Source organism: Danio rerio, chromosome 15, assembly GCF_049306965.1.
Source record: "Danio rerio strain Tuebingen ecotype United States chromosome 15, GRCz12tu, whole genome shotgun sequence".
Taxonomy (NCBI): Eukaryota; Metazoa; Chordata; class Actinopteri; order Cypriniformes; family Danionidae; genus Danio; species Danio rerio.
Window position 1 is genome coordinate 39320001 of NC_133190.1, and position 15000 is coordinate 39335000.

General features: G+C 36.8%; 1 protein-coding gene across 12 annotated transcripts in view; it reads right to left on the reverse strand.

Moving 5' to 3' along the window:
* Positions 1–15000, reverse strand: part of nphs1 (NPHS1 adhesion molecule, nephrin) — a 483647-nt gene that overhangs the window by 87260 nt on the left and 381387 nt on the right. For all 12 annotated transcript variants that reach the window (XR_012390576.1, XM_073923248.1, XM_073923252.1 and 9 more), the window contains 2 exon segments: positions 8778–8881; positions 4647–4768 (listed from right to left, as the gene is read on the reverse strand). Coding sequence is in view for 9 of the 12 variants with exons in the window: in XM_073923248.1 (XP_073779349.1) it covers positions 4647–4768; positions 8778–8881 (226 nt within the window). In the remaining 3 variants the exon portion in view is untranslated.

The window sequence follows — 15000 nt, forward strand, 5'->3', positions numbered from 1 at the left end:
CACAAATCTTCAATTAGCAATCAGTCTGCAAACATTAAAAACGGTGGAAGGTCTGTGTTGTTCTGTGCCAGCATGGATGGAAGAGGTCAATAGTGGCTATGTCCTATACTCCCAATAGATTTGACTGTATATTGGTTTACATGTGTTTTCTCTAATATTTACAGTATTTTATTACTTTTGTCTTTTTTCTGCTTCTTTCTGCTACTTTTTTTATTTTTATTTTTTTATTTTTTTTTACGGTATTTTAGTTTTCAGCCACAGTTTGAAAAATGTCATGAAGTTAATATAAGTTTAATCAAAGTATTTCTTATTCTGGATCCAATTCTTTGCAAAAAGGCCCATTTGACAGCCCAAATAGAATTCACACTGAGTTCTGTATTTTGTTTTTTGTTGTCCATTGTCTAATGAATAATTGAAAGAGTTCATATACTTGTTTGCAAGTTGTGTTGTTTGAAGGTAAAACTAGCTTTTGTTGCATATTTTAAATGTTTTGACACGGTATGTGCATTTTGCAAGCATAATGTTTCATTTTGACAATGAGTGCCGCTGTTTAGGCCTGTGTGTTAACTGTTTTGAAAATGTGGCGTTTCAGTTGACAACTGCATCAAAGCAAACAAGAAAAACTGTAGTTTTATATGCAATGACTACTCAGCATTTACAAGTTTATTTAATTTTGACTGACATGACAAAAGCAAATCATAATGTAATAAATAGCAGAGAGTTGTATGAAAACAATTGATGCATGTCCAAAAGCATCTCCAATTTATTGGAAGGAATGAGAAACTGCTACTAGGATGTGCACAATTGACTACAGTACTTGTCTTGAGAAATGCATTAACTGTTGTGCAAATATAAATACTTTTGTGAGAAATGCATCAAAGCGACTGAGAAAAACTGTAAATAACACCCATCCAATCACCATCCTCCATTCATCTATTTGGCCATTGACCATCATCTATTCACACATTCATTGAGGTCAATCCATCCATCCATCTGTCCACCAGTCTATTGAATATCACCCATCCATTCACAATCCTCCTATTTGGCCATTGACCATCATCTTTCCACACATTTATCTATGTTCATACTTTGATAAATTTGTCTCTGTCTGTCCGTCCGTCTGTCAGTCCGTCCATCCCTCCGTCCGTCCATCCATCCATCCATCCATCCATCCATCCATCCATCCATCCATCCATCCATCCATCCATTTTTCTGTCCATTGGGCTGTTTTCCATTCCATTCCATCTGTCCATCCATCCATCCGTCCGTTTGTCTTTATCTATCCATATCTATATCACAATTGTAATATTATACATTTATTTAAAATGAGTCACTTTTTATTTAAATTAAATTTATTTGTAATTCATTTGTAATTTAGTAATATAAAATAAAAATAAAAACTGTGGTCCCTTAGTCTTTTTATATGCCATCAAATTATTGTTGTTTTGACAAGATTTTTGGCATACAAACTATTGTTACACATAATATTATAGTCTCTCTATAAATCATGGAGCCATTATCATGCTCAGAAAAAAACACATTCTCAAAACATTAAGATATTTTAATATATGGAAATAGTTAAAAGCTGTATACACTTGTGTTTTTTTTTTTTTTTTGATACTTAAACCCCCGTTTTCGTCTTTGACCCATATACATTCATTAATATTTAGCGGTGTTCCACTTATTAAAAAAAACAACAACAAAAAAAAAACATTTTTTATTATTAAAAACTGCACACAGAGAAAACTATTTCATTTTTGTTTATTTTAATTTCAGCATTTACAAACACATTACCAAATAAAAAAAACTCAATGCTAATAATTAGATTATTGTACCTAATAAGTATGACTATCATTTATTACACATCTCACTGTAAAACTAGTCAATTGTGGTTTGTTTATTCCTTAAAAAATATTCAGAAGTTTTCTTTTTATCTTATCGAACTGAAATCAGCTATATAAACTTGCTAAGAGCTGTTTTTCTGAACGCTTTCAGTTTGGTGAACTAATAAAATATTAAAAGGCAAATCAATATTTTGTGTACAATTATTTATTTAGGTCATCAGTGTATCACGGACGGGCTCTCTTTTTTCACACAATCCCAGCTGCTGTCATCTTATGGCTTAGTTACAGATAGTGAAAATGAAGGATTTTAGATTTAATAGTAATTTTGTTTTAAATCAATTCAAATAAAAACACAATAAACAATAGAATACAATACAAGCTTTAAAAATGCAATCAGGTCAAAGAGAATAGGCTGTTCTAAACAGATGTGTTTTGAGTCTGGACTTAAATTGTGAAAGAGTGTCTAAATTACGGAGATCAGGAGGGAGGGAATTCCAAAGCTGAGGAGCAGAGTGGCTGAAGGATCTGCTCCCCATGGTGACAAGGCGGACAGAGGAAACAGTGAGGTAAATGGAAGAAGAAGACCTGAGTGTTCGAGAAGGTGTGGCGATATGAACAAGATTAGTAAGGTATGGAGGAGCAAGATTGTGAATGGCTTTAAAGGTGAGAAGAAGTATTTTATAGTTAATTCTAAAAGAGATGGGAAGCCAGTGAAGCTGTTGTAGAATGGGTGTGATGTGACAGACAGAGGGGGTTTTTGTGATAATACGGGCTGCAGCGTTTTGTACCAGTTGTAATTTATGAAGAGTTCTTTTAGGGAGGCCAAACAGAAGGGAATTACAGTAATCTAAACGGGATGTGACTAAACTATGAACAAGAATGGCAGCTGAATGAGGTGTGAGGGAAGGACGTAAACGATTTATATTTCGAAGGTGGAAATAGGAGGACCGGGTGACATTATTAACATGTGCAGTGAATGAAAGGGTGCTGTCGAAGATGAACCCCAGACTCTTAACCTGAGGGGAGGGGGTAATGACAGAATCATCAGTGGAAATGGAAAAACTATGTAAAAATATTGATGTCTGTGATGCAGTACACCAAGATTTTATTTAAGATTCAATTGCCTAAAAAGTGCTCATAAACAAATATTTTCTCAAGTCAAATGAGTAGTGGCTTGGACCTGTAAACAGCATTCCATGATGATCACTTTTTTTTGGATGGGCAGTGTAATTGCACTTTAATTATTAGGAGTTTTGCAAAGTATTACTGATCCACATGATGCAAACCCATAGATATATACACTAGATATCGCATAGGGACCCTGAGCATGCATCAATAGCGCCGCCACATTGGTACAGTGCTACCAGGACAAGAGTCATTCAACCGCACTAGTCAAGACAGTGTTATTACGTGAAGATGCGGGACTTTAGCGCTGTCTACGGGTGTAGTAACGAGCAAACAAAGAAAACAAAGCACAAAGGCAGAACATTTCATAGGTAATATTAAGTTTTTTTCTGTTTTTGAATGTTCTGAACTTTTGTGCTAATCAGGTAACGTTATTGATGATACAGTCACTTACTGCATTCACCATACGGCAAAGCAACTCCAACTCGCACTAAACACTCAGCTTATGCTAGTTTTGTTGAATAAAATCAGCAAACAATGCAAAAGAAATATGACAACGAGATGCTGCGCTGCCAGAAACTTGTATTATTGTCGGCTAACATTAGTGAAAGAGTCGCTCAGGAGATTAATTCACAAACGAATCGCTCCCTCCGTCAGTATGAGCAGTGAAAGCAGGAGAGGAGCTGTGTTTCTAGGACACGGATTAGATTAAATTTAACAGGGAGGGTGAATAGTACATTTCCATACACACAAACACAAGCTTTTTGTCAGGAATGCCCGTGCGGTCACTGATCCATCAATGTAGAAAAGTGATGTAAAATTATAATTTTCGTAATTAGAAAAAAAATTACACACTGACATCCAGGAAAACTCCCGATCACAGATATATGTGTATATCTCTGGCTTTGGATGGCCACAGTCCTCCACTGTACCTTGGTTCCGCATTCAATTCAAAGGAGCGCTACCCTGTAGCAAGATGGCGGCAATATTGACGCATTCCGTCCAATAGACAACAATAGGCCAGGCGACATCTAGTGTATATATCTATGATGCAAACCTAACAAAGTTCTTGTTTGGACTTGGATTGGATAAAAGCCAAGTACACTGTAAAAAGTGATTAGTTATTTATTAAAAAAAATAATAATAAAAAAAAATGAGTAAACTTGTTGCCTTAAAAGCAACTATGTTGATTTAACATAAAAAGCCAGTAAACCCATTGACTTAACTCTTATTATTATTATTATTATTATTATAATGTCATAAACCACGAATCATCTCAGACTGGTTTCTTTAACATGACAATGAGTTCACTGTACTCAAATGGACTCCACAGTCACCAGATCTCAATCCAATAGACACCTTTGGGATGTGGTGGAACGGAAGATTCACATCATGGATGCAATGTGACGCTATCATGTCAATATGGACCAAAATCTTTGTGGAATTTTTCCAGTACCTTGTTGAATCTTTGCCACAAGGAATTAAGGCAGTTCTGAAGGCAGAAGGCGGTTTAACCCCGTACACGTAATGTGTACCTAATAAAGTGGCCAGTGAATGTACTTTGTGTACTTTAAAATTCAATTACTTTAATAGCTACTCTCTTTTTTAATGTAAAGTCAACTAATTGCTTTTAGCTTGAACAGGGGACAGAGGACTACTTTCTTCTGTTTCTCTCACCTTAGTCCAATGCAGAGTGGCTAAAGGGTTTCCCCCGTACGACATGCATACCACTTTGAGAAAGGAGCCGGCTTTGACCTCTTCGTTTTCCAATCCCATGATCATCGGAGCCTGTGGGGGAACTGAGTGACGGAAAACAACAAGAGAAACCAAGGGTTACGACATCAATAGACATAAGTTTGATTCATTCACATGTAAGGCTTCGCAGCGGCACGCAATTCTCAAAAGACGGAAAAAACGAAGAGAGGAACGGTTCATGCGCAAGGAGGAGGGAAAATATTATTAAAACAAAAGATCTCGCCTTTGTTCTGTGAGGACGGCCGTCTTTTCATGTTAGAGCCCGGGTGTGAGGGATGAAATAGAAGACGAACACAAGTTTGAGCATCACAGCATCGAGACTCTGTTTTAGTCCTGTACAACATTGTTAAATGGAGGACATTTAACGCCAGTGCAGCGGGAAGACACCGCTTGTCCCTTTGATGAAACCATTAAGTATAAAGAGCGACCCACACACTGGCACCACTCCATAAACCAAAATAACAGATGTTTAAACCGTAATAAGGCAATGTGGAACATGAATAAATTACAGAGGGGCTCCTGAATAATACATTTGCCATAAAATAAATTATGGGACCAGGCCGCTCTTTGTTATTGCCCCAATCAGTTTGGAGCAGGCTCGACGGAGGGATGAGAGAGTCTGCCATGACAAAGTGCCGTCTTGCTCACAATCTGCCGCAGATGAAAATGGGCAGTAGAAAGTTGGATTTGATGGGCCAGGCGTGCTGAGTAAGACAGCGTTTCTGGCCATCGGTTCTGCTACATTAGCACTTATTGCACTGGCTGGGCGGTAATGGAACCATGAGCTGGGGTGAGTTAAGAGGGGAGGGCAGTGTTTTAAGGCATAAATTTAGTCCGCAGAAGGAGAAGAAAAAAACGTGATTGGCGTTTCGGTGGAAGCTCATGCCTGAGAAATGCATCATATCACATTGGAAGTTAAATTGTGCATTAGGCTGCATTGGTTTTCAATAATGTGAAAGATAAGCTTACAAAATATACTTAACATGGAAAATATGGGATCAAATTTGACACCCTAAACTGATTTGGATCGACTTTTTTTACTCGATGTGTAAAGGGATACAACCCTGCTTGGTATAAAATGGCAACCTGCGATTATTAGCTTAAAGGGATGGCTCACACACACACAAAAAAATATTTCACAAAAGAAGATGTTGTGCAAAATGTCACAGTACATCTTGAACCCAATTTAAAACATGCTCTTTTTTTACCTTTAGAATAAATAACATTTTTCACTACTGTGTGAAATGTTCCTTATGCGCCTCATCCAAAATATTCTGTTTTGTTTTTATTTGATTTTCAACTGAAGTTATCTCAGTTATTAGTCGTGTGTTTACCTGATAACACACTTCCTGCCAAAAAATAAATAAATAAATAAATAATAATAATAATAAAAAGTCACACTTTCTAATGCTTTGTCTGACCTCTTTAGCTTTGATTATGGCTCCCATTCACCATGGCATAGTTTTAATAGGCTTCGGCAATGTCACAATCCTGAGTTGCACACATTTTTAATATGATATGTTGTATAAATAATGCTAGAATTTTTTCCAAGGCATCCCTAAGATTCTCAATAGGGTTGAGTTCTAGACTCTGTGATGGCCAATCTAATTTAATGTCTAATGTTATTTTTACCTTTAGTTTAAGTACTAATTCTAACTTCTATTTACTGCCTATTTTTAAGATATTGGCTGTTTATAAGTAGTTATAAAGTACATAATCTGCATATTCGGAATTTACATTCCTAATTCTGCCTAAACCTAACTACTACATTCCCTAAGCTGGTTGGCTGGTTTTAGCTGGTTGACCAGGCTGGTTTTAGAGAGGGTTTTGGCCATTTTCAGGCTGGTTTCCAGCCATTTAACAGTCTGGTCTTAGCTAGTCAGGTTGGAAAATGACAAACCTCAACCAGCTAAAACTAGCTTGACAAGCCTGGTTAGGCTGACCAAGCTGGTTTTAGCTGGTCATCTCCGAGCCTGACCAGCTAAAACCAGGCTGGAAATGGATGGAAACCAGCCTGGAATGGCCAAAACCCCTCTAAAACCAGCCTGTTTGACCAGTCAAAATTTCACTGTGCATTTCTAACTCTATTTAAAATATTTTTTTTCTTTTTTTTACCTTTACTTTATATACCAATTCTTATCACTGTGTGTAATGTTCCTTATGCACCTCATCCAAAGTTATCTGTTTTGCTTTTATTTTCATTTTACTGCATGCCTGAAAAAAAATCACACTCACTAATGTTTTGTTAGACCATCTTTAGCTTTAACTATGGCTCCCATTTGCTGTGGCGTAGTTTCAATATGCTTCTGCAATGTCACAATCCAGGGTTGCACACATTGTTAATACAATATTTTGTATTAATGATGGGAGAGTCGGAACACTGCGAAAAATATTTTCTCCAGGGCATCCCTTAAGATTCTCAATAGGGTTAGGTTCAGGATTCTGTGGTGGCCAATCCAATATCATGCTTAATGCTTTTTTTACCCTTAGTTTAAGTACTAATTCTCACTTTTATTTTACTTTTTTTTTTATTTACTGCCTATTGTTAAGATATATGAGCTGTTATTAGTAGTGATAAAGTACATAATCTGCATGATCTTATTTTACATCCCTAATTTTGCCTAAACCTAAATACTACATTCCTTAAGCTGGTTGGCTAGTTTTAGCTGGTTGACCAGGCTGGTTTTAGAGAGAGTTTTAGCCATTTCCAGGCTGGTTCCCAGCAAATTACCAGTCTGGTCTTAGCTAGCCAGGTTGGAAAATGACCCACCTAAACCAGCTACAACCAGCTTAACCAGCTTTTTTACCCTGAATTAATATTGTTACATAAAAATGTTATGCAAGCAGCATTAAAGTACAAAACCATTAAAGAAAGAAGGTGATGGAAAGAAATTTAAAATGGGGCAAAAAATAAATAAATAAATAAATAATCTGTAATTGCTTGCAATACCTTTACATTTATTTTATTACATTTAATCATTAAATCCCTTTTGCTCATCGTGAAAGAAAAATGGATAGATAATAGTATTTTATGATGACTTTAATGATTTTTGTTGTACTCTTGGTAGTTGCTACAACGTAAAAAAAAAATCGATTTCAGTGGTAAAAAAACTGTAAAAATGCTACAGTAAAAACCCGCAACCTGCCTAGAATTAAGTTTACTTAATAAATACAGTGAATAAGTGCAAGTTGACTTTCTCAGAACAACCTGGATTCACTTTTTTTTTTTTTTTTTTGCTTTTTGTTGACATTACTATAGTTCTTTTTAGTTTTTCCCCATCAGTTATTTACCTTCGAGTTTTTGTACATATAATTTTGATCAGTTATGTGTTTTCCATGATTAAAATGTTTTGTGTGTTACCAAGATGATGTTTAGTAGATGTGGGAACGACCTTGATCACTTTCTATAGATTAGTTTGTTTCTCTGCTTGTGAAAAAAAGTTTGACGTCAACATTTTTTTATTATATGACTTTTTCATCAACATATGCTTAAGCTTGTGTTTTTGTCTGTGAGACAAATGTACAATGTGTAGATGTTAATACTTCGAAACACTAGTGTATTAACACTATAAATTAATGAATTTAAAGTTTACTGTAAAAAATAAATTAATTTCTTTCTTTACAAAATTTTTTATTAGTGAAATACTGTAAAAAAACAGCTGTCAATCTTTTTTCCATACATTTTACTGAATTTTGTTGTTTTTAAGTGTACCACCACAAACTGAAAAAGCAAATTTTTTTCATACCAAAACAACTCAAATGATTATTTGAAATAAAAAAGGCACACATGACTACACCGCAGTGGCCATGAACTCTGCATTGTATACTGCATTGTATATGAAAACCTACAACTTCAAGGAGATTTTCATTATTTACAGCATGTGCTCCATTTAACTCGACTCTGCTTTGACATTTTAAACACCCGATCCACTAGCACTTCACATACCACATAAACATAAAAAATACATACATCAAAATTAAAGATTGATTATTAGGAGGAATTATGCATTAACACTACATTGAGCGTGAATCTACATAATTCAACATTCTTACAGTAAACCTTCATGGTCATGCCAGTCTCCAGAGCTCGAGGTGAAGCAGGGTTTTTCGCTCGACACGTCAGGCGTCGCGTGTCGTCCGAGCTTCGTGCCCTGATGCTGGAAAAGAGAAAGAGAGAAAGAGCAGGGTTGGCTTGCGCTAATGCGTTTCACACTGTGACACTCACTCATCTCTGGTGTTGCCACAATTACCCACAAACCCACTGAGCTCATAACTTTCCTCCATTTGCCATTCTGGAGTGCTGCCAGCGTACACTTAACTGTACCTGGCCTCCAGGATTTGATTTGTCAGCAATACCTTATTCAAGAGCGCAGCGAAAGCGAAACGCAGAAGACACCCGTTTCTGAAAAAACTCAACACAGATTGCAGGATTTATTTGCCCGCAGACTAAATTTATGAGGCTGCTAAATTTATGGCAAAAAATATATATAAAATTTGGGTCACTCTAAGAAATTAGGCTGCATAGAAAGCTCAAAATAAAACAGCCCAGGCTCATTATCGATGTGTACCCTAGTATACATTTCTGGAGAGCACCAAATACATACCTGGAGGTACGTTTTTTTTGCCGTTTTTCTTTTTGCAAATCCACCCGAGGTCGCTGTGTACGCTTCAGATCTCAAATCTCTCTCTCGAGTGCCATTTGCACCTGCTCTTCTCACGTAAATCCGCCAGAGGCTGGTGTCGACTGAATAACCGAAAGACCGATGCCACCACCCACCGGCTTCCCAACCAATAGTGTTTTCAAAAGCACCAACTGACCAGCGCCCACCGCGTTTTCTAAACCCAAGCAATAGTGTTTTCAAAAGCAATCCAGAAAAAACAAAAGCCCTCTGTGACCTCCTGATTTTTACCACGTTTTCAGATATTACAACATTTTTGCTCTGTTATTTACTATTTGATTTATTTTTTGCCTTTTGTTTTAGTTTTAACCTGCTTTCTGGAACTGTTCGCTGCCGGAACTTAACCCCCACTCCTCTCTGTCAGCCAACATACATGGCGAGCTACTGGGCAAACTGGTAACAAATGAAAAGTCATCCACGAGGAAAAAAGCGGTCAACTTGTAGCGTGAAAAGAAACAGAAGCTGTCAGTGGTGTCATAACGCCCTGTAGCTTTCATTTTAAAGACAAAATGCAGCCATACATTTCTCTGGCTACACAATTAGTGCTCTCCGAAAATGTTTACAGGGCTACATATCAACCATGAGCCTATGTTGAAATAAAAAGTGTTGTAGTTTGCATGACACTCTTCCGTGTTTTCTTTTACTTAGTGCGTTAATCTTTTAGACTGCAAATACAGGAAGTACACTGCCAGAATTTTATAGTTATTTACTGGAAAAATGGCCAGTACCACATGCATTCTTACAATTTACCACCATTAATATTATAAATATAGTAAAGTATTAATATAGTAATTATTAATTTAATTAGGAACTTGCTGTTATGTACTGTAATCAAATTACTGTAACTATAGTTGAAGACTAAAAATGAGACAGTTAATGAACAAAATATGAATTAACATCATGATTCACACAATGTATATTTGGGTAATTCTATCTTTCCACCCTCTTTTTAAGTCCCAAATTATGTTGACATTGTTATTAAATTAATTCCCCTTTAAATTTGTATAAATCAGATCTTGAATTTGCAATGTTAAAACAAATGACTTTCCTTATAACTTGCAGAAATTGTCCAGTATTTAAATGAAAGCAAATTAACTGTCATTATTAATCAAAGATTAGCAAATTAATGATGATGTTAACATAATTAGAGATATAAAAATAAGTCAGAGAGACTGAATAACTCTATGCTGAAAGGTTTGTGTCTGTTTCCTTATGAATGTCAAATAAAACACTGAAACAAGAATATTCGCAAGGGTGCAGATCACTACTTCATTAATTCATTTATTTTGCTTCGACTTAATGTCTATTTCAAAGGTTGCGACAGTGGAATGAACTGCCAACTATTCTGGCATATGTTTTATGCAGTGAATGCCCTTCCAGCTGCAACCCAGAGCTGGGAAACACCCTTATGCTCTCACACACACACACACACACACACACACACACACACACACACACACACACACACACACACACACACACACACACACACACACTAATACACTACAGCCAATTTAGTTAATCCAATTCACCTATAGCGCATGTCTTTGGACTGTGGGGGAATCTGGAGAACTTAAAGGGAACCACACAGAAATGCCAACTGGCCCAGCCGGACTTGAACCAATGACCTTCTTGCTGCGAAGCAACAGTGCTAACCACTGAGCCGTCTCCAAATGTAATTCTTATTTTAGAATACTTCACTGAAAGTTTCATTGTCATCTCAGATGTCATTCAAACTGGTGTGATTTTCACTCTTCTGTGAAACACACACACGCACCAAAAAAAGAAGACGTTAGGCAGAATGTCCAGGCTGCTCATTTGCATACAATGTAAGTGAATGAATACTGAGGCTGTCAAGATCAAAAAGAGAAAAGCGACGCTATATTTTAAGCCTACTGTAGTCACGTGACAGCTTCACACGGTGAAAATACTGAAATTTAACTCATTTCACTCAATCTTTTATTCTCATATCTTTCAAATATAAATCACAATTATACACAAGCCTTTTTCATTTGATCTACCATTTACCATGTAATGTTCCTTTTTATAATTAGAAATTACACATTTAAATGAAATTGGATCATATCCAATCTTAACACATACACACACAAGCTTTACCATCACAGGAATAAATTACATTTTATGATTTATATTTAAATAGAAAATATGTATTTATATAAACTCCTACAGCACTAACAACATAATGTGTGATATTTCACATAAATTATTCTTCTGATACTTAAAAAAGACTGAAATATTCATTGAATAACTTTCTGCTGAAAACTTCCCCCCAGTGAGGGTACAGATAAATATGTTTAGAAGTCAACAGAGTCTTCCAGAGAAGTCTTAATGGGACCTCTCACATTTAATAAATATAATATGTTGACATTTTTCAATCACCAATGAGATTTGGAAGCTATATTGGAAAAAGAATCCAGTAGTCTTTGTTTTTTGAGGTTTCATTTAAAAAAATAAAAACATTCAGACTCGGAATCTCATGAAAGTGGATAAATGAATAAAAATAAAAATCTAAACATTTTCGTCAGAAATAGCTTGAATAGCCAAAGGAATTTGGCATTTCCTAAATTTAACTGCACTGAAAAAAAGTTAAACTAGTGTGTTTTTCATTAAAAGTTATTCTTCATATTGTTTATTATTCTGATTTAGTCAAAATCCCTTAAAGCAAAAAATGAACCCCCTAAGAAAAGTCTTAAGGTGCTTTCACATCTGTAGTTCGCTTCATTTGGTCCGCACCGGGGGTAATAAATGATACATTGTTGCATCTTCTGCCGTCTTTGGGCCGTTTTCACACCACACTGCTGGCTTTGGTCCGAACCAGTTGAAACGAACCAAAATGCACTCATCTGACAAAATCCACATCTCTCATTGGAAAGATGTTGTTGAACATAGTTCCTAAACTGCTTATTGATTGGTCAGAATTCACGTGCGGAAAAATACCAATGAACTCCCGCAGGTAAACAAAACCGGCAGACACAAAATGTCGCTTTTAACTATGAAGGGACAACTGCGCTGACAGAATGTATCCCTGCTTTAGACAAACTATACATTTCGAGAATGAAGCACGGCCGCGGCTGGAAAACAGTGTTTAATGCATCGCTCGTCACTTCAGCAGGAGGCGTGAATTATTTTAGCTAAACTGCGACATGGTCATCTTGCGGAAATATTACCAACGATCCATCAGGTAATGATTTCCCCCCTCTCTCTCTCTCTCTCTCTCTCTCTCTGTTGGTAAAGCGCTGTCAACAAATATTTTTCCTCCATAACCCATAATGCACAGCGCATCAGCCTAGGGCAGCTGAATAAGTCCAAAAGGAGCAGTACTTTTTGCGGTTGGACTGTTTTAGTACGAATCATATTCTCACCACAAACTAATCGCTCCAGGGTTAGTTTGAAAGCTTATGAACCTTATTTAGTTCGATTGAATCGCACTAGAGTTCGTTTTTCCTTTTGGTGCAGTTCATTTGGGAAGTCGTGAATGCAGCAATCGTACTCGAGTGCGCACCAAAAGCGGACCAAAAAAGCGTACCGAGACCTGCTTGAAGAGGTGGTCTCGGTACGCTTTTTTGGTCCGCTTTTGGTGCGCACTCAAGTACGATTGCTGCATTCACAACTGCCCAAATGAACCGCACCAAAAGGAAAATCGAACTTTAGTGCGATTCAATCGAACTAAATAAGGCAAGTGTGAAAGCACCCTTAATGGCACATTTCTCACATGTTAATCCAATTCACCTATAGAGCATGTCTTCAGGCTGTGAGTGAAACTGGAGCACCTGGAGAGAACCCACACATACACGAGGAGAACATCCAAACTCCACACAGTAATGCTAACTGGCCCAGCTGGGACTCCAACCAGCGACTTTCTTGCTGTGAAGTGACAGTGCTTACCACTGAGCCACCGTGTTGCACTCTTATTATAATATTACTAATATACAGTACTTCCTAAAATCATAATGAATGGCTATAGACCAATTACCAACCTATGTCACAGTGACGTCACACGGGTCCAGGGTTGCAAAAAACAGGCAGGCTACAATAGGAAAGATGTCGTGTTTTGCGGTAGGATGCCGAATTCGAGTCCAAAAATGGAAAACTTAACTTTTACCATACACAACACACTGCTTTAATACCGACTGCAGATGTCTTTGGCTAAATAGGAGCTGAATGAAGTGAGGAGCTAAATAGAAATGCTGGACTCTGCAGTTCTCATGTCATATCAGGTCAGTTCACGCTATGCTGAATCATACACATCACTCGTTTTTGATTGCAGAAATGATTTCAGCAAAAACAGTTACATGTGGTTAATTAAACTGCTGACACTGAATGCTAAGAATGAAACGTGAAAGTTACGTTGTGTATTAAGGTAAACTTAGTTTTATATTCACACATTCATTCAGTGACAACTTGTGACAAACTCCCTATATTGTTTACCACGACACTTTGAATATTCGGTCTGAAATAACCTGCAAGTGTGACTTGAAAACATCATTAACACTGTTTATTTGACTGTGAACAATGTTGTACTTTGATAGTCATTGGCTGCTGCTAATATGATTTTGCTATTTAGAGTTTGCAAATAATATTTTTATGAAATTAACGTATATTATTAAGGAGAAAGTCTGAATGTGCAAATATAAAACCAACTTTACCTCTATGTGTAGGTTCACATACCCTGCTGTACAGGTGAAGTTCACTGTCAGAATGCAGTCATTTTGCGTGTTGGTGATTAATTACCCAGGCCTTGTATAACGTTAGCTCCGTCTTGTTTCCTTGTCTTTGGCTAGGCGGAATCTCGATGTTTAGCTCTTGAATCTGGTCATCATGGAGCAATATTTATTGCACATGACCACAAAGAACATCATTGTTGGCATCCAAAGACTTGTAGACCTTTAACTTCTCTCTTGTAAAATCACTCGGAGCTTCATTGAGATTGTATATTTCGGGCTGGATGCTCAGTCACTTCGTCTTATCCAATATCCATTAGATGGGTGCTATCGCAAAGGGAGCTGTCAGACGAACGCCGCTCACTTTAACGTTAATTTTGCTAAATCACTGTGCTTGTCACTGGGCGACGAGCTGTTATATTATGCTGTAAGCATTATGTAAATAATATATATAATATGTAAGTAATTTATCTTATTTCTAAGACAACAACAAACTCTGCACCGCATCTGATGTCATTCCCTCGCTGTAAATGCTAGGGCTCCCGGTTGCTTTCTGCCACCTTCTTGCGCGCGCATCCTGAATGTTTACAAACATGGTAATTGGTCTATAGAAACAGCGATTGGAAACAATGCTCCCCTATTCCACTTTCCATCACCATATTTGTGAAATAGACCTGTTGACTGATTGATAGATTTGATAAAAATGTTTTAAATATAGTTAGATCCCCTAAATTACACTTATATGCAACTTAATTCCACTAAACATTGTTTTTTACAAAACAGTGAGAAAATCAAGCAATACAAGCAAATACCCTAAAATTGAAGCTGACAGTCTGCAGTTAAAACACATCTTGTTCGCTTCATTTCAAATTTATTGTGTTAATGTATGTAGCCAAAAATGTTAGACTTTTGTGT